Here is a 24362-nt window from a genome sequence, read left to right on the forward strand (position 1 = left end):
TCCTCAATCCAACAGGATGTTTTTAATGTCAATACACGCAAACTATTCTGATGCGATGACCTCCAAAAGGAGGAAACACTTCGACGTCCTGCATTCAACAAGTCGGTGCTTCGGTAACCTTTTGACCTCTGCAGGCATTAATAGTGGTCTTCCTCCAAACCTGAAAGTCCCCAGTGTGATCTAGATCAGTCCTTGGAATCCACGTAAAGTTTATACATTCTGATCGGTCTCGCCAGCAGAGACCTATGCCAGAACACAATGTTGAACTTCCAAGAAGTGGGTCAACTTCTTTAGAAAAGAATTAGAGTTCAGCTCAACTGTTCCAGACACTGCGGGGGGGTGGAGCAGCGACGTGGGGGGAGATCCTGAAATGGAATCAGTGGTCAATGATGTCTCGCTTTCCCAAATGTCAAAAAAGTTGCACGTAACTCACTCACAATCCGAATGTCAAGGGCAGACGTTTGAGCTCAACAGAAGAGGCGCTGTTCTGCCAAATCAAACGGAAGAAGTTTCAAAGTTTCTCGGGAGACGTGAAATGAAGAGGTATTTGTGAGAAAGGGAAGAGAAATAACGCCCAAAGACGCCAAATTCCTGTTGTTCCCGAGAGGATGCGAGAAGTGTGAACCTCATTTACAGCAAGAACTCACAGAACATTAAAAGAAAATAGACCCTGATTCGGTGTATTCCGCAGTCACATCATCTCATAATGAGATGACAAAGAGCGCGAGCATCAGGGGGGAAGGTGCGTTCAGGTTCCTTGTCGTTCCTCGCTTTTCATTTTTCCCAGTGATGGAATTCTCTCTGCTCAACACACTGGATACCCCCCCCCCCCCCCCCCGTTTTCAGCTCTCCTGAACCTCAACTGATCAGACAGGGCGCCTCACTCTGACCCCACCGCCTGACACACAACACCCAGCCCCCCACTGCAACGCAGACAGGGTGAGAAGGTGGGGGCTATGGCATGCCCTGGATATGAGAGGCGGAATGCATGTGCTAAGAGGAGATGTTGGAGAGAGGCTGGGGCTGATAAGGCTGGAAAGTGGAGAGAGAGAGAGAGAGAGAGTGGGGTGAGGAAGAGGAGGGGGGGGGGGGGTTGAACATAGAGACAGAAGTCTGACATACTTCAGACAAAGAACACAGCAGCTGTGAGCAGAGAGTTGTTCAGACATTGTTTTTACTTTACTTTTAATTTGAATGCCACACGTGGAATAGAAAAGACTCTGAATCAGCTCCAGTGGAATAGAGTGGAATGGTGAAGAGAAGCGGCATCAGGAGGTCAACGGAGCATTCAGGGTTCAGGAAGCTCCGAGAAACCCTGACTGAGCATTCCAGGACGAAAGAGAAAACGGGAAAGGACTCTTAAAAGTAAACCGCGGACGAGCAGTGGAGGATTTGACTTGGTCTCGGACATCTGGAGGGAGAAGTCCAACTTTGTCCCGCAACGAGATGTGAGTAGATCAGTGACTCTGCGTCCCTCAGACACGTTTAAACCAGCCGGGAATACTCAAAGGAGTACTTCACTCGAGAAAAAACAGGACAACGTTACATATCTGAGAAAGACCAAAATAAGAGAAATGGAAGCGAAGCAGCTTTTGAGTTGCACCCCAGAAACCCCCGTCTGAGACACATTCAAACCAACGTCCAAAAAATACAAACAGAAATTAGCTAAATAGATGAATTTAAAAAAAATGCATCCCTTCTACGCTTTGGTTGTTGTGTGCAGAAAGTTTCATGACAAATACTGAAAAGTATTTGAGATCTGTTCAGGACAAAGACAAAAAAAAACAATTAGAAAAAATCACTACAATGAGCTTAACGCCAATTTGTAGCCATGGAAACAAGGTTTAAAAAAAAACAAAAAAACAATAGCATGTACAACTATAGAAGAGCTTCAAAAATGATGACAGCCACGCTATAAAAAGTGAAGTGGCAGCTACAATGCACAACGTTCGCTCATTTCTTAATTTGGATCGAACAATGACTTTTAAGAAACACCATTCAACAGTCCGTGAAACGGGGGGGGGGCACCACATCCACTTTCCTGCCTGGGATTCCTGCGTGACCTCCAACCTTTAAACAACACTTCAGACAACAATGGGAGAAAAACTTTTTTTTCCCCCCCATTTCTGCAGTTATTTTGCAGGAAACCTTTTTTTTTCACAGATGTCCCCTCTCTGACCCCACCCCCCACCCACCCACCCCGCCCCCCGCCTGACCTCTGAGTCGTGAGGATATCCCGTGCCAGACACAGCTGTGTACCACATAGAATCCTGTCATAGTACAAAGTGGATCTCAAAGAGCTCCCAATTAGAAACGAAGCTTTGACGTGATTTCGACACAGAAGAGGTCGAATCGGAAAGACAAACGAAAGTGTGATAATCAATACGGGATTATTTCAGGACGACGTCAGAAAAAATTACAATATATAGGTGGTTTGTAAGTATTCTTTATTCATTTAGTGCTGATCCGTACAATATTCTGTAAATGATGACGATGATGGGTTTTAAATATAAACTAAATATACTACCGCTACTTTATGACCCGATTTTAGCTGCACATGTTATTTGGAAAGACTATTGGTTGTATCTGGACCTTTAATCCGTCTCATCTTATCTGACAGGCCTGACGTTTACACAAACAGACTTTCATCCAGTTACCCTTCATCTCTCTCCCACGCTAACATAGTAGCAATGGCAGCTCTGTGATATCCATCATGCAGCAGATGGCAAGGCCAGCGTCCTGACGGATAACACACCCAAGCCATGGGAAGCACACGGTGCAGCGTAACCATGGCACCAGGCTGCGGAGACACGATGCCAGCCTCTCGCCTCCTGGCGCCGATTCTGATTGGATGATGTTCGTGTCTGTGCCGACAGTTTGCCCGTGAGGATGGCTGGTACTCTGGAGAAGGGGCTCCCACCAGCAGGCCCTGGACCTGTCTGAGGAAGAGCTGCCACCTCATCAGCAAATCAGCCATCACTCCGCCACCGCCGCCGTGGGGGGAGGCGCAGACGCAGCTCCACGGGGAGTCGTGCCTCCTCCTTACTCTGCAGCCGGAGGCGGGGAAGGTCCTCTGGAGCTGCGGGGCTCCCTGGACTGCTGGGCCTGCTCGGTGCTGGTGACGGCGCAGAACCTGATTATTGCCGCGATCAATAGCTGCCTGGCGGGGCTGGTGTTCGGGACCGTCCTAACGCCGGCCATTGTTATGGTGGTGTTTGGATTTCTCTGCCACTCCACAGTAAGAACAGAAAAGGAAAAATGGATGCGCACATAGATGTGATTCTTTTTTTTGTGTCTAATCTCTTAATTTTGCTCTTCAGGTTTGAAGTGGTTTGGCCTGGGGGTTTTGGGGCGGGGGCGGGGGCGGGGGTTGACCACGGTTCAGAGATTTTTAGGCGTACCGCTGGCGTTTCTAAGGCCGATGACCTCCTTAGTGACCGCAGAGACCGGGATTTCTCTGTTCTCCCATTCCCCTCGCAGTAAAACCTCATGTGACAGCAGATTAGAGAGGGATTAACCAGAACCTGGAAGGGTGGAGCGCTGGGAGAAAGCTAAAGAAGAAAATAATTCCTAAAAAAAGAAGAGATTTATCAAATAGTGCGGGCAGAAAAGAGCGCACGTTAAAGACGTCATCGGGACAATGTTTAACACCAGAAAGGACTTCCTGGCTCAGATCGGGAGCATCCCAGGATCCCCCCCCCCCCCCCGTACTCACCGATGTCTCTCATTCGCTCCTTCTTTAATTCTACGTGAATAACTCAAAAACTGACCTGACAATATTCCTTCTTTTTCTTTTTTACGACCAACATCTGGAAACGGCCGCGTTCATCCGTTCAGGTAATCCGACTTAGTGAATAACTCTCGGGGGGGGGGGGCTCTCCTGAAATAAAGACGCCTGCCCTGCACCCCCAGCTCTCCCTCATTCCTGAAAGCCCTTTTTAACTTTCCTCCTACATTCACATCAGCCTTCATGTGGCGATAAGGATGATTCAGGCCTGCTGTCGCCCCCCCCCCCCCCCCCCCGTGTTCCTGCCCGACCTGTTTGGACAGGAAGTTATACAGTACTTGACCTATTTCTATCAGATACTCATGGTAGTTTACAATGCAGTTCTTCCCCCCAGGTTCGCCCTCATGGGACGATGCCCTACTGCTCGGATCTGCTGACCGACGGAGGCTGCGTGGCGCTGCTGGTCGTGGGCTTCCTCTTGGTCACCCCTTTGCTGGTCCTGGCCCTGGCTGCGTACTGTCGCCTGGCCCGACACCTACAGCTAGGCTTGTGCTTCATCCCGTACAGCCGGGCCGTGTACAAGAACCCGCCGGCCTCCCGGCACCGCGGCCTGGCCGCGAGCTGCTGCGGCGCCGGAGACGGAGCAGATGGTGGTGGGAAGGGAAAAGTCTGGGTGTGGGATGGGGGGGGGGGGGGGGTCTGTCTTACCCGATCAAAAAGATTTATTCTCATTACTTGCTTCATTTTATTGATCAGGCGGGATTCATGAAGTTTCCCATGAACCAAAACGGACAATCATTTTTTATTCACATTTAACAATTGTATATTTCCCACACTGGCATTATGAACAACATCATTTGCTAAAGTAGATTCCCGATATCTTTTTTTTTTTAAACAAATAAAGTTGTCTGAATTCAGCCAGAATCGTGTTTGTCCCCTTATGAGCAAATGACGGGAACGTTTGAGTCCTATCGTTGGAAAGGGAAAGAATTATTCAAGGCTGTCAGTGTTTAAATTGGGAATAGTGTTGGACTGCCATCTGCAGGAAAATGGCACATGCGTCATCATGCGTCAAGACAGGTTGGACAGAGAGGATTATTAGCGATAACAATGACGTCATCACTATTATAAGCAAAGCTATAGAAACCACATTTTTAGACATGCGCAGTGGAGGAGATATAGACCATGAAGGAACAGAACCTGCAACCAGGACTATCGGGCTGATCTACAGCCATGGAGCGGAGCACCTTCAGGATTTTAAATGATTTTAAATTAAATTGTCCCGCAAAGAACTCTCCACAGACAGACATTAAATAAACTGTTTATACTGAAGTGATACTTGGACAGATTATTCCTGAAGGGAACGAGAGTGCATAAAATACATTTAAAGATCCCGATTAAAGATCCTTTATTGACACCTGAATAAACTAGAAAAGTCAGGAATCCTTTGATCTGGATAGAAATAAACACGGGTTGAAGCAGATTAACAATTTAACAAATAAAATAATTTAATTTACTCTTAAAAAAGGTTTGATGAGCTATAGCTAAGTGAATGAAATATGTAAAATACCAATAACGTAGAATTAATAATAAATAGTTTATCTCACAAAACGGGGCCTTTGTTTCTAGGCCTAAGGAGCAGACGCGCAATTTGCTTATTAATCAATATTATTGGTTAAATTAAATTAAAGTCCTGCACAGGAAGGAGGAAGTAATCAGCGGTGCGTAAAAGGCACCTGTTGTCCGAAAAGGCGCTGGTTGCAGAAGAGAGGTAACTCTCGCGAGAACGCTGCCACGGTAGCCCACGCGGGGACAGACCCTCACCTGGAGGGGCAGCAGGTAAGACACCGAAGGCAAGGTTTCAACAAACCGGTGTTGCTGCTTGACGAGCCTGACGCGGCACGCGCACGGGCACGGGCACGCGCAAAGGCGATTGCTTGGTCGGACTCTGTGTAGGAATGTTGTTTAGAACGCGATTTGTCTTTGAAGTGATCATTTTCAGATGCATAAGCAAAGTTTAGATCTTTATTTGATTGAATGACAGGCTGCTCGTGTCCGGGAATGTCACGCGCGGCGTGATGGAGTAGATGTTGCTGTTCCTGGGTCGTGCGCGTCAGGGCTGCGACGGATGAAGAGATGGTTCAAGTACTTGAATAAGTACAAAAATATGTTCGGACTCCATGAGAATAAGACTTAAGTACATAATTTATTTAAAGTTCTTTACTTTAAGGATTCTTATGTTTAATTCTTATTTTCTTTGCTTGTGTTCTTCCTGTTCTAAATGTTTTTCCACCTTTACTGACCTCTCTAAGAAGGTATAAAGCAAACTAGGCACAAGTGCGATGTTGTTCCTACAACAAATTAATAAAGAGATCAAGTTTGGGATCTGCACAGTTCAAAGAAAACTTGAAAAGCACTCAGAGTGCAAACCTCCGCCAAGCAGCTCATTCCCCTCGTAATTGGATTTACATATAAAAATAGCAGTCTTATATAATAATAATAACAATAACGGTTTAACTGTATTTTGAATGCACTTATTCAGTAGCTTGTTTAAATTCTGCTTACGGACTGTAATGTAAAACTACTTTAAAAGTAAAGCGCAAACACGGAAGTAGCATCATCACGTGACATAAACAGTACCGCAAAGCATGCCGGGATGTACCTTGCTCTTGTGTTTCCTTGTTTCCTGCGTTTTGATAGTAATATTAAGTCATATTTATTGAGAGGACGGGTGTTCCAGGTTCGGAACGAGGGGACATTTTGTGTTGTTGTTGTGAGTCTTTACTTAATGGCCACACCGTGAGTCTGATCGGTGTGTCGCTGAATCACGTCCCCGTGCGTGACTCCAACAACTCATACTTACCTGGCAGGGGAGACACCATGATCACGCAGGTGGTTCACCCAGGGCGAGGCTCCGCCATTGCACTTCGGCGGTGCTGACCCTTGCGAATTCCCCAAATGTGGGAATCTCGACTGCATAATTTCTGGTAGTGGGGGACTGCGTTCGCGCTCTCCCCTGATCAGCTGTTTAAAGGAAATGGGAGATAATAGCTTATTATATGTAATATAGTACAACTATTATATTTTGTGTTATATGTTATATTCGGTTCTGTCCATTGCGTACCGTTTTTCTCAATAAATGTATTTCTAGCGCGATCTAAGTGTTCCGTGCGGAACTAAAGTCCTGGGCCTCTTTCCGCACAGACGCCTCTGAGTGTCGGACAACATTGACTGAGACCCTTCGTGCTTTCTCGCCAAAAACGAGAATAATAATTAAATTTGTCATATTCAGGTTGCTGCCAAGTTGTCAAATTTTGCAGTTTTAGCTTGTTTATCTAAAATTGTATTACGATTTTTAAATAGTCTAAATATATATATTTTTAACTGCTTTAATTAACTGATTTAACTACTTTAACTTCTACTTTATTTGAAACATCACCCTAACGCTTCGCTTTTATTCATACAAGCTCTATTTTTGCATAAACGACTTAGCATTTTAAGTCATTTATTTCGGGACCGAAAATCAACCGACCCGGACCACTTTAGGTGCTACACCGCTCATGAGGGCAGCTACGCGCCACTAAAGGCTTTCATTTCCTCTAAACAGCTGATCAGGGGAGAGCGCGAACGCAGTCCCCCACTACCAGAAATTATGCAGTCGAGATTCCCACATTTGGGGAATTCGCAAGGGTCAGCACCGCCGAAGTGCAATGGCGGAGCCTCGCCCTGGGTGAACCACCTGCGTGATCATGGTGTCTCCCCTGCCAGGTAAGTATGAGTTGCTGGAGTCACGCACGGGGACGTGATTCAGCGACACACCGATCAGACTCACGGTGTCGCCATTAAGTAAAGACTCACAACAACAAACACACAAAATGTCCCCTCGTTCCGAACCTGGAACACCCGTCCTCTCAATAAATATGACTTAATATTACTATCAAAACGCAGGAGACAAGGAAACACAAGAGCAAGGTACATCCCGGCATGCTTTGCGGTGCTGTTTATGTCACGTGATGATGCTACTTCCGTGTTTGCGCTTTACATTTGCAGTCCGTATACCGGTAGTTTTTAGAATGTAACGATGTAGTTCTAAGGTAGCGAATAACTCTGAAGACATAAAAGTGAAAACAAACTTTTGCGCAGTTTCCATTGATCAGAACATTACTTGAGATGCGGAAAATTGAGGCGGCGCGACAAAACATAATGTAAACTCCCTAAAATGTCTTCAAGTTACGTTAGTATTATTCCTTCAGCCATACACGGCACATTCCACAAATTATTTATAACTTCAGTATATTGCAGAAGACACACTTTTATTAATAATATATTATAAATAATATATTAATATAATTTATTAAGGTGGCACTTTGAATACCGACTTCTGTGTGCACACTCACATGTCCTTATTTGATGACGTAATGAATGTTACCAGGAACATATAATTACATTTTTGTTGTCGATCCAGAAGAGATTCTGGATCAATTTGAGATTTCCATTAACATTGCAGTGAATGGAGCTTCAAAATTTCTCGACTGATTGTCGACCAAATTTCTGGAATTTGATGCAGCCATGCAGGGTGGGGGGGCCTCTAACTCACCACCGAATTTAATCTGGTTCCGTATAGAATGACACTAGGAAAATATATTAAATATTAACATTTAAAAACCCGATTTACTGATTCAAAAATCAGTTAAAAATACAAATACGCTCTGATTCACTTTTACTTTTCATGGTTGGTGTATAAAGATACCAAAAACAATTTAGAACATTTTGATGATGATCCAGATCACCATGTGGACGGTGTAAATCCAGTTCGGAGAGGAACGAGCTGCTTGGCGGAGGTCTGCGCTCTCTGAGTGCTTTTCTAGCGTTCACAGTAAACTTAATTGGAAAAAAATAAATTGTCGCAAAATTAAATGAATCAATGATTGCAAGAAACTATTTGGTTAGTAAAACAATCTTTCAACCGGGTCATCCATAAATTAAATCTGTAAATATAAACAAAATAAAGTATTTAAAGACTTTAAAGAAATAAACCAATGGATTTATTATGAGCGTTTAATATTTTCACACATGGGGGGGGGGGGGAAATATCGCCGTGTAAAGAGTGACTGTCCTGGAAACACTTTCAAACTGCCCGACTAAGAGCAACTCTAAAGCTCCAATGCTAAGACATTATGGCAATAATCAATTTGGAGGCTTCATACAACTGTCGACCCTTCGAGGCAAAGACTTGAAGTTGAAGGCAGGAGGAATCGCATCAGCGACACACACACACTGCTGTTCAGCCAGGCATTACCTGTTAAGCCTCTGATGGAAGGAGGTCAGGAGAGGGAAAAGCAGAACGGACAGGACGTCAAGACGCCCCCCCCCCCCTCACCATTTAGGAGAGGGAGCACTAAGGTATGTAAATAAACCGATTTCAGCTTTGTGGATGGATATATATATATCAAATGTGTGCTACTATAAAGGGAAGTCTTTGGAGTTAATCTTGTAACTCTTTTTTTAATCTACAGCATGTCCAAGGAAGTCGAGGACGTTCCCGCTGCTCTCCCCACAGCCTCAGCAGACGGGTGCGTTTAGCTTTGTCTTTATCAGACTCTAATAGACGACTAATCATTTGCGTTTATCTCCAATGTGTTCTCACACTGACGTACCATCAAACACACTTAACAGCAAATGTATAAACATCACCTTTTCCTTTTGCTACACGTATATGTGTTTTTTTGACTCGCAGCAGCGATGATGCCCCCAAAGATTCCTCATCAGGCTCTGTTTCTGAAAAACCCAAGAAGTCACTGAAGGCGTCCAAGAAGAAGAACACGGAGAGCATGAACAAAGTCTACAGCTCTGTGCTCGACAGTGTTTTCGGGGCGGTAAGAGAGCTGACGCTGACATTTTGTGATTTTAATGCACAGAATATATATATATATATATATATATATATATATATTCTATTTCTGTTTAAGATTTGTTTTGTTTCTTTGCTTGTTCCCTCATTTGATAAAGGCCATAAAAACTTGAAGAATTCAATTCACGATAACAAGCGTTATTATATAAGCATTCGTGAAATGACAACACAGACAATTCACATATATTGTTTTTTGTATATATAGTGTGCATCCATCTTCCTAATTTTAACAATGAATTAAATTACTGTTTCTGCAGGAGAGAGAATTGGCTCAGGCTGAGTTGGATGGTAAGTTTCACTCTCACAGTTCAACACCATTAACATTATCAATGCCTTATTCAGTATGTCAGTATTAAATTAAAAAAATAATAATTTTAGTCCTGGATGTTGTATTTAACGAGTACGTAATATATACATTTTAATTAGTTAATGATTTGTATTTATTCTACACAATTTCCTGCCATATTTCCCGCCACACATTCTATAATAACTAGACACAAATAAATATTACCACGGCGTGCAAAAGCTGCAGCAGCGAATAAAATCTGACCAATACTATTACTATTTACTATAATATGAATTTGAAGTTCATTATGCTGCAGCAGCTGAACAGCATTGCCCTCATAAATACTCTTCTTCTGCAGCAGTTGCAAATCCGGTGTGACCCCTGACCTTTTCTTGTAGAGCTGCAAGAGGCCTTCAAAGAGTTTGACTATGATCAAGATGGATACCTGAACTACAAGGATGTGGCTGAGTGCATGAGGACCATGGGATACATGCCCACAGAGATGGAGCTACTGGAGATAGTACAACAAATCAAGATGAGAAGTGAGACTTTAGGCGATATAGTACGTTAATTTAAGCAATAAAAAGCATACTTGACTCCGTTTCTTGGGCCGCCTCCACAGTGGGAGGGTTGATGGACTTTGAAGACTTTGTGGAACTGATGGGACCCAGGATGATGGGAGAGACTGCTCACATGCTGGGACTCAAAGAGCTCCAATCAGCCTTTGTACAGGTCGGTCAGCCAAGGAGAAATGTATTCATGTGAGCTGCTCTATCTATCCATATATATATATATAAATAATCACTTCCTCTGTTTTAAAAGTTTGACCTCAATGGAGATGGAAAGATCAACCAGGATGAGATGAAGGAGGCGATCAAGACGATGCTGGGAGAGAAATTGAAGAAAGGAGAACTGGAGGAGATCTTGAAGGAGCTGGACATTAATGCCGATGGAAGCATCGACTTTGAAGGTGAGAGTAAAAACACTAAGAATGTAACCGACCGTTTGCTGTTTGCTCGGATAAAGTCGCCGCTGACTTGGCTCTTTCTGTTTTACCTTCCCCCGCTGCTCAGAGTTTGTGATGATGCTCTCCATTCGCTAGCAGGAGACTGACAGCGCAGCAGGATGAAGGGAAACAAGCTCTGAATCATTCCACGCAAAGCAAACGCAGCGATCCGGCCCTTGGTAATTAATATCTGTAATGCAGGCACAGCTCTCTGTGCCGTAACGTGCCTGATATTGATACGAATGAATTTTGGAAAGCAGTGATGCTGAAAGTTGTGTTCATTTTTTCCCGCCGTGACACAACACGTAAATAAGAATGAAATTATTTGGTATTTTAATCGAGAAATAAAAAGGAAATGGCTTCTAAATGTGCTTTTTTTTAAAAATTAAACATGACACTATAACAAAATGCAACATAATAACAAATGAAGCCACACGTTTGAACATCTCAGACAGACTTTATTCCAAAAACGGGTCTTCGGTCATCTTTAAGCCGTTCAAGCAAAATGGAAATGCAACAAAAGCCGGAACGATAGAGCGTATAAATAAAATATAATTTAACTTAAAAATGTTAATAAGAATGTCAGGCATAGTCTCTTCAAACCCGAGAAGCATTTGCATATCCAAAACTAGAATGCAGGCATGAGGGTGAAAAAAAAAGTTACATTTCCAAACTGGCAACTATTGACTATTAAGTATAACCTCAAACTATATGTGATCTGCAACATGTAGCACAAGATGGATGTTGCAAATCAGAGAAGGAACAGATTAGATTTGGAGATGATATCCGAAACGGCGCAATGGTGCTCCGGAGTCTGTGTTCCTCCAGGAGGAGAGGTGGAAGATCTTTGGGATGAAGTACAGTGTAACGTTGCACTCTTGTCCTTCTCTTTGGGGGAATGTTTGCTCTGTAAACTTTGTGACCATCAGAAATATCGTTCAAAAACAAAAAGCAGCATTTGTAAACAAAAGTATCAGAAAGTGAGTTGCTGAGTTCGTTTTCTTTTTTGCACGTTGCATGGCACTCACATTAGCAGGGTTAAGCGTATTCCAGCATCCATCCAAACGTTACTGACACTGGATGCTGCATCGTAGGATGCTGTATCGTAGGATGCTGCATCGTTGGATGCTGTATCGTGGGATGCTGCGTGGTATTAAAGCCCGGGGCAAACACACGTTTCACAGCTTTGTATGATTAAGGTTTGTGTCTCTGTGACGACTTTAGACCAGCATCATGCATGGGGGGGGTGTTTAATTCAAAGGTCACGCTGCACTGCCACCCAAACATCACATCACAGCCTGCTTTAATGTGGAGCCCAAAAAAACACCGTCACGTCTTGCGATATCAAACCTCTGATGTTCCCCATTCCTCTTGTAACTTCTTAGGCTACGACGTTCGCCCTGCAGGCTGAAGTGACCCATCTTTGTTTTTTGCCCCCTATGCGAACTTGCATCCGATCTTTTCACGCCAGTGCGAACGACACGGATCCGTTCTATATGTGGTCCTAAATCCGATGCGTATCGGATCTTCTGCAAATGCGTCTTCAGTCTGAACGTTCAGGTCGCATTTATCCGACCTACACGTCATTGATGCACGACATACTATACGGCACTACCACCCCCCCCCAACTTGAGCATGAAGCCCTGCAGTGTGATCGTAGTAAGTTTTCCACAGCAGCTGCTAGACCAGACATGGGCAAACCCAGGCCCGGGGGCCGTATGCGGCCCGTTGGTCTTTTTAATCCGGCCCGCCAAACTTGTCCAAATGATATCATTAAATAAAATTGTATTCTAATTAAACCTCATTCATTTGACCTTTTCCCTGTAATGCTGCCTGTAAAAGGCCAAATCCTTTAATGCAATAGCTTTCATGTGTCATTTATATTAGCTCACACAAATACTCCATCCATCTGTTCTTGGTTCGGCCCCTCTGTCAAGTTTTAGAACCTATTGTGGCCCGCGAGTCAAAGTTTGCCCACCCCTGTGCTAGACTAACAACGCTACAGCTTCTTGGCTTGCTCATCTGCAAATACAGCCATGATGTCATGAACCCAGATGTCTCGTTCTTCCTGGGACGTGTCGACCAGAAACACGGTCAGCTTCCTATCCCAAGGGTTAGCGGCTTCCTGCACGGCTTCAAGCTGGGCCACAAGCGGCTTCTTCTCCACGTGGTTCCTGAAAACAATGGAAGCTTCCTCCGACCACTGCCTCGGCTTGGGTCCTGTGAGGGGAGACGGGTACCGGGGGTTAAGCTCACGATGCTGCTAAAAAATAATGGCAATAAGTGTTTAGACTGAGGAACTAGAGGAAGATCTGGGCTATTCCCGCAGTTTCACTTTTTCATGTCTTCAAATCAACTGCGTTGAGACAAATTGAATATCTGAGCGTTTTAAAATAACATTTAGAAGGATTTATATCGATCATTCCTGACTTGGCGTTATGGACTTGTTGGAAACGGTTTCAATTTATGGAAATAAAAATCCAGCTGACGCTGAAACCTTGCTGCTGACCCTGGTTCCGGTTTACGAACCTGTGAGAGCTGCATACGTGCATTTTAACAGATTCGGGTTCATAATAAACGTCTCGTTAAAGTTTGATGGTTAAAAAGCACGAAGAGATCGTCTTTAGTTTCTCTACCTATCTCTCACATCGCGTACAGTGAATCCCATTTTTACGTGGTGAATTTACTGTCTAAGTATTTAGACCCTTTTGATCTTGATCTTTAATTAAACTTGATTACCCTCGCCGAAGGGGAGGAGAGGGTATTGCAATTGGGTGCGTTTGTTTGTCTGTCCGAGCCAATAACTCAAAAACTAGTAACCCAATCGACTTGACATTTTTACACAAGCAAGGTTCTGTCCGTGGCTCGGTCCTCCCCGAGAATGGCGTTGATCCGGATCTGGATCCAGATTCTAGAATGTTTGAAAGGATTCTTTAACATTGCGAGATAGGGCACTTGGAGGCGAGGGTCTGCAATCTCTGATTGTTCAGCTTGTTTAACCAGGAATACTTCTGAGACAGTCATTTTGGACAAAAAATAATGACTGCAATAACTTAACTACAAAGAAAAAGGAGAGTCCAGACTTAACCACCATCAAATTGGCTGCCATAAAAGTGACTAATAACTAATTTTGTCGCGCTCTACTCCAAAAACAGAAAAGGAATCGTCCCCGACTCAAGTGAGCTAAGCCCCTTTTTAATTGAAGTAAATAGGAAGTAAAACGCTTGAAATTAAAATAACGCAGCAAATCTAAATTGCTCGAATAAAGCATGAGTACATCAAAGTAATCTCTCTGTCCTTTTACTTAAGTAAATGTGCTTAATTACTTTTCAAATATGAAAAGCGGCCTGAGGCGGAGTCGTGGACGGACACTCACCGGCCAGCTGAGCCGTGATTCCCTGGAAGGGCAGCTGCCTGAACTCCTTGATCAGAGGCCTGAGCTGAGCGGCGCCGACCAGCTCGTGTTTCCCGTAGTCCAGCTCGTATACGGACACCAAACCGTTGGCCAGAACTCCTTTCACCAACACGCGATGCCAGCTGAGGAGCCGGGGGGGGGGGGGGGGGGGGGCATTTAGACTCGTTCATTCACCCTCCTTCTGCTCATCCCTTCCTCCATTCTTTCTTTGAGTAACCTGTGCGGTTGTTTTTGGCCGAGGTCTTCGCGACACATAGCGTGATGGTTTTCCCTCAGTGAAACGGAATCACCGCTGAACTCACTTGTTCTCCACTTTCGCGGCGTAGATCTGATTCCTCTCGGCACCGAGCGCTTCCTGCTCCGTCTTGCTGTAGTACAGGATCATCTCTCCCATCAGCACCACCAGTTTGTACATGTCCCTCCAGGGCTGCAGCACAAAGTGGCCCGGATGACACGCCACCGGCACGTACACGTCCATGTTGTTTCCTGAGAGGAGGCAGACGCATGAAAGGGCGTCGTTTCCAGGCTTCTCCGAGGTCGCGCGGTATCCCGGCTTGTATTGAATTCGTGATTCGGAGTATTCGCTACCTGCTAGGGGCAGCTCCAGTAGCGGCGGCAGCTGGAGAGGGGGCGCGGGGGGAGACGGCGCCCTCTCGAGTTGAGGCTTGGCTGGAACAGGAAGTGGTGCCGGACTCCCGTTAGTGAAGTTACCGGCGCTCAAAGCTGATGAGGATAAAGCGGAGATCTTTGCAGCGCTGTGAAACGAAATGAAGGACGTGATAATTATGAACCCGTCGGCTGCTGGACGATGAGAGCGAAGCTCGGAGCTGCGAGAACCTGTGGCTCGTCAGGAAAACGTCCGGCTGCCGCTTGAACAGCTCGGATTGGGCCATCTGGCGGTTGAGGCTGCGGGCCGGGTCATGAAAGTTCTTGTCGGTGAAAAGGTGTACATAGACGCAGCGCTTTGTTTCATCCAACTTGGCAACCTGGACGGGAGGGGCAACATGTTTCAGATGTTTGCTACGCAACAGCATTCCAAAACCGTTTGATAAAAGGTAGCGAGGAATATTTGATCAGAACGGGGGGGCGGGGAAACGAAACTGACGGTCACACGTTTACACGCTGGGAAGGACGGGCGTCGACTGTTCACCTTCATGCTGCAGTCTGTGGCGTGGAGCGCTTTCTCTCGGAGCCATTGGACAGCGTCTGGGGTCCAGGACCCAACGCTGACGGCGAGGTCTGCCAGGCAGCACTTCACGGCCTGAACACAGTTTGGGGGGTCGCTGGGTGTCGTTACTGTCGCGCATCTGTTTGGGGAATCCGCCCTCGCTACAACAATCTATCCGGCTTCGCTACTTGAGGACGCGGAGGCTGACCTGCGGCGGGATAGCCACGGCGTCGCGGAGGAAGCGCGGCGGGATCTCTCTCAGTTCCGTCACCTCCACCGACGCCTGGACTCCCACGTCAACGAACGAGATGTCCAACACTCTGCTGCCATGAAGGTTGGTGATCTAAAGCCAGGAACGCAGACGTGGGGGGGGGGGAATCCCGCATTGTCGACGCGTGATCGCAGCGGTGAGCAAAATTAGGACCAGGTGGCTGCTGAGATGTCCAGTGGTCGTTCGCTGCCCCTCCTGATGCCCTCTTACCTCGACACGGGACCACCTGCCTTTGTAGCGAGCCAGACATCCTTTCCCACAGAAGGGTCTGGATACCAGGAACGCTGATGTCACCTAGAACACATTTTTCTCTCAGTCATTTCCCGGGTTCTTCCAATCCACTGTGGAAGCAGTAACGGCATTAGATCCACGTCGGCTTGAAGTGGATCGTGTTTGGTGACGTTTTACTACACTATATGAAGAAAGAACAAATTATGTGATATTATAAAAAAATATATATAAGGTAAGTTAGTCACATAATTCGACGTGGTGCGTTCAAATCCACTAAGTAAAAGTGCGTAGCTTCCTTCAGTCCTTCTTGTTGTGTGATGTCACTGCGATGAAAAAGCACCGCGCCTCTGAGATCTTCTTGGGATCAGTGTCATTTTGAAATGCACCAAAGTTCCCACGGTAACCACAAATCAGCTTTCCTGTGCAGGTGTCAGCGGGGGGGGGGGGGGTACCCGAAACATTTTGCTGGTCTATACTAACTGGTCTAACTGGATTTGAAATCATGAAAGTTCCTCTATGAATGTGTCCGGCTTGCTGAGGAGACGTTTTATCTCATGAATATGTATAAAACTCTCGTTGCTGCCGTTTATTATTCGTTTTAAACTGGTGCTACTCCTCGGGGCTAACGCTGCCTGATCGATGATCTGCAGCGTTCGAGGACAGCAGACGCCTCCCTAGAAGAAGCACCGACTCCTTTGTGCTAATAACAGATTGAGAGGCTCGGCAGTGTCTTAACTGCAGATTATCGACCTAATCACAATCTGTCGACAACGTCCCTCACAGAAGCCACACGTGGATTCACATGCTCGTGTGTGTGTGTGTGTGTGTGTGCGTGTGTGTGCACGACCTATCCTCTACTTCCTTTGAACCCCTCGTGAATCTGATTTGACCTGCTGGAATGAGCCTTAAGAAATGCTTTAGCGCATGGCGAGAAAGGTATTGCTCCTTCTGATGAAGGATAGTCGACGCATCTTTATCGCCCCAATCAAGGAATAGATTAGCCTGCTGCACATACAGGACGGACATTTAATGCTGCTCAGGCTTTGCTGTGAATGCGTGGAGTGACTGTGGAGGTCTTAATGCAGCTACTCTGTTAAATTAGCATTTTAAGAGGGATGCATCTATCATGTCTCACTAGGTGCGTTTACGTGGACACATTTAACCCGGTTAAAATCCTGATCGGAATAAAAATGCTTCATGGACACCACTTAACCGGAATAGTCTAACCCAATCCAGCCTGATCCGGTCACAATTCTATCCCGATCGAGAGGGGTGGTTTATACCGATTTGTAACCCGGTCAGGGCGCATGAAAACACTTATTCCGATGTTTCGGTACAAGCCGTCCTTACTGCGCATGTCTGTGACGTCAGCTACACGCGCTGCTGCTATTGCCGGAAGCTAGTTGAAGCAGAGCGAGCGAAAAGCACGGCGGGCGGAAGACAGAACTGGTCAATATCTGAGACAAACATGTTGCCGGAGACATTAAAGGAGGAAACTAAAAGCGCAAACGGGGAAAACGAGCGAAATAACGCTGACGTTTCAGGCAGAAAAGCGCGGAGCGATGATTTGTTTACAGCGGAAGTTGCTACGCTACGCTTCTTCTTCTACCATTTCCGGTGCTTTTGGTCAAACTGCGCATGTCAGAATATTCTGTTCCGATCAAAAGTGTGACGCATGAACACGCAAATCCTAATCGGATCGGATTTTTAGGGTCCGTGAACACGGCGCATCGGATCACAAGTTTACTCTGAACTCTGATCGGAATAAAGAAATTTTGTCCATGTAAACGCACCTAATCACTGTAAAATCTAAAATAACAGAGCTGACGATCCCGCATGAAAAAAAATAGGCGCAGGGCGTCAAAGGAAGCTCGACACGAACCTCTGAGTGGAAGTGGGTCTCAATTTCCTCCAGGATCACGTTCAGCTTGGCGAGGCCTTCGGAGGGCAGCAGGCAGTAGAAGGTCCCGTCTGAACAGACGCTGGTGACGGACACGTCCGCGTAGGTGCCGTTTACCTGAGCAGAGCAGAGTTTAATGCACTCTCGGCATGAAATTCCCCCCCAACAGCACACGTGCACACGTCCTCCCGTACCTGCAACGTACTGGCGAGCGTCCTGTCCTGCAAAGCTTTCACGCAGGCGGCGTTGACGTTGACGTCGTCTTCCTGCGACGTGTCGTACAGGACGACGAGAGGGACCGGCCCTCTTTCTAGAATCTCGGCCAACAAGATCTTTCCACTTGCCATCGACTCAAACGTCTTCAGCACGGCCGGCTCCTGACAGAAAGGCTCCAAGCCTGGAAAACACAAATGTGCAGACCGACTCGTCTTGGGTTTTAAGGGAGGCCCGAGAAAACAGAGAGGCAAAGGTAGAAGAGAGAGAGAGAGAGAGAGACAGAAAGATAAAGAGTTCTTTTTCAGACTCACCTGCCAGTTTACATTTGGCTGCTTGGAAAGGCAAACGGAAAAACTTCTCATGCAACTCGAGCACTTTGGTTTTGCTGACTACCTCCCAGAAGCCGTGATCCACATAGTGAACCTGCACGAGAAGAAAAAGCACATTTCCTCCCATCTCCGGGGAAATGCCACGTTGAACCTGCTCTCCTTTCCAATATCGTGAACAAAGAGATGTTTCCCCTACGGCCCACCTTGACCTTGTCGGCCATGACCTCGCAGATTTCTGCCCGAAGAATCTCCTCCTCCTCCTCTTCAGTCCTGACGGCAACAAGTTGTCCCGAGGAAGGACACGACAAAGGAGACGGGCTACTTTGGTCGGGGCCGTAAAACGCCCTCATTTCGTCCTCCATGGACTCCTGAGCTTGGGAGTAACCTTCTCCAATGTACCTACCGGATGAGGAGAGACAGACGGCGAGAGGTGTGACCTGTAGCGGTTTCCAGAACACTGGCACCAGTCCTACCTGAGTGTAGCTCCGTTGGTGCTGGTGGCCTCCATCACCAGCACAGAAGGGTACTCGTCTCTAGGGAGCTGCAGAGAAGGCACTGCGTGGCTGCCGGGCCTCCTCCAGAGCTCCTCCTCGCTGGCTGAGGAGCTCCTCCTATTGAAGTGTTCATCCCTTTGCCCTTCATCTCCGCAGCTGCCGCTGCTCCTCCGGTACAAGATGGCCCTCTTGGGCTTTTCGGGCATTGGGTAGTCAATGGTGCAGATGTCAGAGAGGAGGTGAAGATTCTCCAGGACGTGTCCAGGCAGCTTGGTCTAAGTCAACGAAATGCAAAAACAAAGAGATGAAGGGCACCTCATTCCTGGATTCAACTGAACATGAACTGATGGATTTAAGTTTCCACACTTTATATGTGTCCTGGAACAGCTTGGGGAGCGCGTGTGTCCACAGGCCGTTTGAGTACTTCCCCAGCAGCTCCTCCAGCTTCTGCTTCAGGTCCGGGTTGAGGGCCGCAGGGGGGGAGGGCGGACTCGGGGACGAGCCGGACGCAGGCGGAGACCGGGGCGAGTGCGAGCCCGAACGAGACGGGCGGCCTTTGGGGGGCGTCTGCTGAGCAGGGGGGTGCGAGGGCTCGCTTGTGGAGGCGGCGTTTGAAGCTGAGGCGGGAGCAGAGGTGGAGTTCGCGTCGGCCGGAGGGGAGGGGGCGGGTGCGGCGGTCTGTTCTTTAGCCGGATAAAGCAGCAGCTCTGAAGGGTTGCTGCTGCAGGTTTTCTCTACCTGGAGGATGAAACAGGGGGAGGAGTTAGTGTCAGCGTTGGGGAGGTTCAAATGCAGCAAAGCTCTTCCAGCAAGGCGGAGGTTAATTTCTTTCCAGTATTGCAAAGTACATAGAATATACTGAAGCTAAAAGGTGAACCCCCCCAGTAAGGAGTACATACAGTACATATGTGTGTCCAGGTCTCCAGGTCTCTGACGGACTCGGCTGGCAGGTCCTGCTTGTACAGCTCTCTGTAGATCTGAGGCAGCTTCGACACCCAGAAGCCGTTACTGTACTTCCCCAGGATCTCCCTGATGCGACCCTGGACCTGCCGGGGGTTGTGGGGCTTCCCTTTATCCAGACCGTGGCTCTCGTTAAAATTCGAAGGTGCTTGAGGAAAAAAAGGGAAGGAAAAGGAGAGACTGTAGGAAGTAGCTGCTGCTTTTGAACTTCTTGTCCCTTGTCCTTGGAAAAATAGAGATGACTTCAATCATAAAAGAGGAATGGAGGGAAGAATCATGAAGGATATTCCCAAATATAAACAAGACTAACACCTTCACAGGTTTTAAAACACAGCTCTTATCTGTAAAGGGGACCTGCAAGAGGCGGGGCTACTGTTCGTTGCCTTTGATTGGACCACACCTGTGTCCTTTAATGAGGTGAGTCTCTGTTGGCGTCACGCAAACGATCAGAAGTAATTCAGGTCTGGTCAAACGTTCCTGCTCGCAGATGGGGAAGTGTTTAATCTCAACATTTCAGCCTTTAGCGTCCCACTTACGGCGAGTCACTGGAGAGTTTTTGGAAAGGTGAGCATGCACCTCCTTCTGAAACCGCGATGGGAGGCTCATCCTTTTCTCCGACCTGCACAGGAGAGCAGAACAAGGAGGAGGATTTCTCGCAGTCGGTTGTGGAACAGAAGAAAACTGTACAGAGGGCAGTCCTGTGAGCCCCCCCCCCCACCCCCCCATCCTCGCACGCCGGCACCATGCAGCGGGAGAGCTAGACGCGCACACAGGGATGTGCTGATTCACTCTGTGTCTGTTTAAAAGCGTTAATCTACCAGAGAATAGAGCAGGGATCAGAAGGGACTCGCACCCCCACCCTGCCGTCACACTGAGCCCCCGACACAAAACTGATGTCAGTTGTTTAAACAGGGTGTGCAATTCTGTACAATGTTGGACCGAGCGAGGCCCGACGGGCTCCTTTAATCAGAAGATCCAGATGAATCCCCCCCCCCCCCACCTATCTGCAGCTGGGCTCCCTTTCCTGTGGTGTGAGCTCTGATTGGACATCTTGTTTGGACGCAGCCCAGTCCTGCCCTCTGCCTGGCCGTCCCTCACGTCCTTCGTCTGTCTGAAGTCTCCATGTCCTGCCCCTCGGCCGCTGCCTCCTCCTTTGCCCCCGCCTCGCCCCCAGTTGTTTGGCTGCCTCAGAGACGTCTGAGGCTTGGCTGTGTAGAGAGAGAGAGAGAGAGAGAGAGAGAGAGAGACAGAGAAAGGGAAGTGAAATGACAGACTCTGTGTCCTTTTTTTTTCTGCCTCTTGTGTCTCTAATTATTTATTCATTCGTGCCTTTCCAGAAAGATCTAGATTCTAGAACTTCCCTTCAGTGGCGACACGTGAGGAATTTCGTCACCCTTTATCTTTAACCGTCATCCATTTGGATTTCATCACCGGATCAACTTTTCTGCCTGCGAGGACGCGCTGCGTAGAACCGCGCGTCCGAGTCGCTGTCAATCAGCATGTTAAGACGGATACAGGAAACGCGCCGAGCTTCAGATCAGACATCGCATCACCTCACCGGCGTGGAAACACGGTCCCTGCTCCTCCCCGGGGAGGCGTCGGATAGGAGGGTTTATGAATCAGCTGTTCCCTCGTCTGTGGCTGCGGGGGTCTCAAATCTCAGCAGCCCCCTCTGCGCTCTCGGTCTCTGCCCACACCCTCCCCCCTCCTTCCCACTTCCTCCTCCTCCTCCTCCTCCGACTCTCTGGGAACATTCTGCAGCATCGTAGCCCAGCAAGGTGCATGTGCTGAATGCAAACATGCATACGTGAGTCTGCGTTAGCCACCTAGCGCGGCGCGTATGAATGTATGGTAATTCTCTACGTTCACAGAAGGGAACAGAGCCAGGCTGCTTGTGCTGCTTTGTCGCAGGACCGATACCGGCACAGACATCTCCTCGTTTTCTGCAGAGTCTGGAAAGGTGTGGAAATTCAATCGTCCTGAACAGATAAAGACAAAGCGACACTCGCGCTTCCTGCAGAGCCAACGTTTACACCACGGGATCGGCGGAGCTACCAAACGAGTCCTGGTTCCAGTTTCACTTTCATTTCACTGAAATAGAGAGTTATTAAAGACGTCTGTAAGGCTTTCAAATTAGCTTCAGCATGCAGAATACGCAGTAGACGTACAGATAAGCAGAAACTCTAACAGTCGATGTTCTTCAGCAGAGGCTGATAAAAGGCTAGAAGATTACCGGCGGTCTGTGCAGCCTGTGGAACTGGATTGTGGCTCCCTGGTGAACGCTCTAGTGAAATCAACAGCTTTCCTTTTCTTTTTCTTTTTATAGCTCATGGTGTAGAGAAACTGAAAGTCCACATGCAAAATGCAGAATATCTTGCAAACCGTTAATACACCGATTTGTCTTTGGAACCTGTGTTAAGTAGAAATCTTTGAAAGCCAAAGAACGCTGGAATAATCACAAAGCAAAGCAGGATTGTTTAAGATAACTAGTGCGTCTAACTAACTAGATGCGGTTAACTATGTTAGTTGGACGCGTCTGACTAACATAACTAGTGCATGGCTGTCAAAATCTTACCGCTGAGGACGAGCGGGGCGGCCGGCTTGACCCTCATCCGGGTGTCGACCAGGCGGGGTTGGCCTGTCTTCTTGGAGCCGCGCTGGCGAGCCACCACCTTGGCGGTACGAGCCGCCTCATTGGACCCCGACGTAAAACACAGCGTCTGAAGAGACGGAGGAATTTGGGCGGACACAATCAACAAAGGCGTTCATCGCACGAAAGCCGACGGCACGCACCTCTCCGGAGCGACTGCGCTCCGTGCGGACTAGAGAGGGCATGCTGGCTAGCAGGGCGTCCAGGTGGGGATACCCCAGCTGCTTGTGAGGGATCTGCTCCCCGGTCAGCTCCTTAAACTCCGCCTGCAGACGGGACAGCGACGTCCCACCTCTGTTGGCCTGGAGGACGAGCCGCAGCGTCTTCTTCAGCAGCTCCGCGTCAGCCATCTGAGAAGCACAGCGAGAGCAACACGTCCCAAAGTCGTTTTATTTCACCCCCCTAAACCATTTCAGCCAGGAGGTTTGAGATTATCTGCAAATGAACTCGGGTGTCAGAGTCTGACTGATTAGGCGGTTCTTTTTTCTTTCTTTTTTTTTTTTATCAAATATTGATTATAGATTTTTGAAAGTAACCAGCGTACTTTAATCAATTTGCAACTCTAAACTCGCACTGCAATGGGAGCCTTTCATTCTGTGTTCATTCTGATTGGTGCATCACGTTTCATATATTCATTTTCAATGAAAAGGGCTATTGATAATAAAGAAAACTTTATTTAAAATGTACAGGCAGTTTTTTTTAGGATTTGCAGCGTCCACAGAGAGAGACGCACCTCGGGAAAATTTGCATCAACATGTTTTTTTGCAATGCAACAAATTGCATAATTTAAATATATGAGTAACATAACATTAAATATGGTGCACAACTAGAAACGAGGAGCGTTCAGCTTCGCACTTATTGATCCGGCCGCTTCCTGACGGGACAGGGAAGCTAAAAATGACGTAACGTGTCATACTTCAACGCCACACCCTCCACCGGGAATAAAACTATTCGAATAGACTCGCTGTTCTCATTTACCGAAAAAAAATGTCGCCACAAATATTCTTATCAGACTGAATAAAAGTACCGGATCCGGTGTGCAGCCCGATCCGGCGACGGGACTGCACATAACACCGAGTTAAAAGTATCCGACCATCTCTCCGGGGAAAGCGGCTAGTAGCCAAGTTAGCTAGCACAAGACAGGAAGTGCATCAATGCTGTCTTCAAAATAAAAGCACCGAGACTTCGTCACCCATGTTGTAAAAGATATATTCGGCAGAGACGTTGTAATTTTGAAAGTTAAAAACCAGAAGTCGCGCAAATGCTGCCTTGATTATCTTTCGAACCATCCAAGAAGGAACCAAACCAAATAACCGGGCGAAACTTTCCCAAGAGTGAGAGCCATTAAAACGAGTCGTAATAAAAGCGAATAAAAACACGCTACCTTACTCTAAAAAGGAAATGGATGGTGGAAGTCAGGAGCCGGTCCAGGCGCTGTCAGAGCCGTCCCCGCCGCGAGACTGAGCTGCCCCCGGAGCGTCTGGTGCCGGTCCAGGATCAGCCTCTCCTCCAACACCTGATTGGTCGGCGGTGTCCGACCCCGAGGCGTACTGACAGGGGGGGAACATTTCCCCACTAACCCATGCTCATCCAGAAAGTATTCACGTCCCAAAATGATCTATTTATTGTTTTTAATAATACTGTCATTTAGTCACATGGTTGAATTATGCTGGTGTCTGTTTATGTCTAGATAATTTATTTATATGCCCCATTCCCAATGATATTTAATGTCCTGTAATCTCTGCCATCAATTTATCACAACCTATTCGCCATGTAATATGCCAAATCCTTCTTTATA

General features: G+C 47.1%; 3 protein-coding genes and 2 non-coding genes across 5 annotated transcripts; 3 read left to right on the forward strand and 2 right to left on the reverse strand.

The window, feature by feature from the left end:
• Window positions 1–2889: 2889 nt before the first annotated feature.
• Window positions 2890–9310, forward strand: tmem88b (transmembrane protein 88 b). Its single transcript, XM_068756153.1, is given in 6 exon segments — window positions 2890–2910; window positions 2912–3238; window positions 4122–4400; window positions 5492–5566; window positions 7335–7495; window positions 9244–9310. Coding segments are annotated over 6 exon segments (930 nt in total).
• LOC137911811 (U1 spliceosomal RNA) lies at window positions 6583–6746 on the forward strand. The gene has a single exon (XR_011106129.1). It is a non-coding gene; the product is annotated as a U1 spliceosomal RNA (small nuclear RNA).
• On the reverse strand, window positions 7340–7503 carry LOC137911822 (U1 spliceosomal RNA). The gene has a single exon (XR_011106140.1). It is a non-coding gene; the product is annotated as a U1 spliceosomal RNA (small nuclear RNA).
• LOC137911446 (calcium-binding protein 4-like) lies at window positions 9266–11275 on the forward strand. Its single transcript, XM_068755819.1, has 7 exons — window positions 9266–9300; window positions 9465–9603; window positions 9896–9926; window positions 10323–10466; window positions 10547–10656; window positions 10747–10894; window positions 10998–11275. Exons 2-7 carry the CDS (start codon window positions 9559–9561, stop codon window positions 11024–11026), a joined length of 507 nt encoding a protein of 168 aa, XP_068611920.1. The 5' UTR covers window positions 9266–9300; window positions 9465–9558; the 3' UTR covers window positions 11027–11275.
• A 92-nt stretch (window positions 11276–11367) lies between these two features.
• Window positions 11368–22914, reverse strand: tdrd7b (tudor domain containing 7 b). The gene is made up of 20 exons (XM_068756154.1): window positions 22708–22914; window positions 22490–22634; window positions 20915–21122; window positions 20451–20533; window positions 19854–20062; window positions 19630–19692; window positions 19321–19524; window positions 18934–19229; window positions 18664–18859; window positions 18443–18554; window positions 18110–18312; window positions 17898–18032; window positions 15995–16078; window positions 15722–15856; window positions 15496–15606; window positions 15183–15331; window positions 14934–15100; window positions 14648–14831; window positions 14307–14467; window positions 11368–13150 (listed from the first exon to the last, which is right to left on the reverse strand). The coding sequence occupies exons 1-20, from the start codon at window positions 22912–22914 to the stop codon at window positions 12930–12932; spliced, it is 3273 nt and encodes a 1090-aa protein (XP_068612255.1). The 3' UTR covers window positions 11368–12929.
• Between the last annotated feature and the right edge of the window lie 1448 nt (window positions 22915–24362).

Source organism: Brachionichthys hirsutus, chromosome 23, assembly GCF_040956055.1.
Source record: "Brachionichthys hirsutus isolate HB-005 chromosome 23, CSIRO-AGI_Bhir_v1, whole genome shotgun sequence".
Lineage (NCBI taxonomy): Eukaryota > Metazoa > Chordata > Actinopteri > Lophiiformes > Brachionichthyidae > Brachionichthys > Brachionichthys hirsutus.

Bases quoted from the DNA above. Each gene is read 5' to 3' on its own strand.
- LOC137911446 (XM_068755819.1), top strand. From the start codon at position 9,559: ATGAACAAAGTCTACAGCTCTGTGCTCGACAGTGTTTTCGGGGCG. The intron at 9,604-9,895 runs GTAAGAGAGCTG...CTGTTTCTGCAG, and splicing joins TCGACAGTGTTTTCGGGGCG to GAGAGAGAATTGGCTCAGGC. The intron at 10,895-10,997 runs GTGAGAGTAAAA...CCCGCTGCTCAG, and splicing joins TGGAAGCATCGACTTTGAAG to AGTTTGTGATGATGCTCTCC.
- tdrd7b (XM_068756154.1), bottom strand. From the start codon at position 22,914: ATGGCTGACGCGGAGCTGCTGAAGAAGACGCTGCGGCTCGTCCTCCAG. The intron at 15,101-15,182 runs GTTCTCGCAGCT...TTCGTTTCACAG, and splicing joins GTTTTCCTGACGAGCCACAG to CGCTGCAAAGATCTCCGCTT. The intron at 14,468-14,647 runs GTGAGTTCAGCG...CCGGCTCCTCAG, and splicing joins GCCGCGAAAGTGGAGAACAA to CTGGCATCGCGTGTTGGTGA.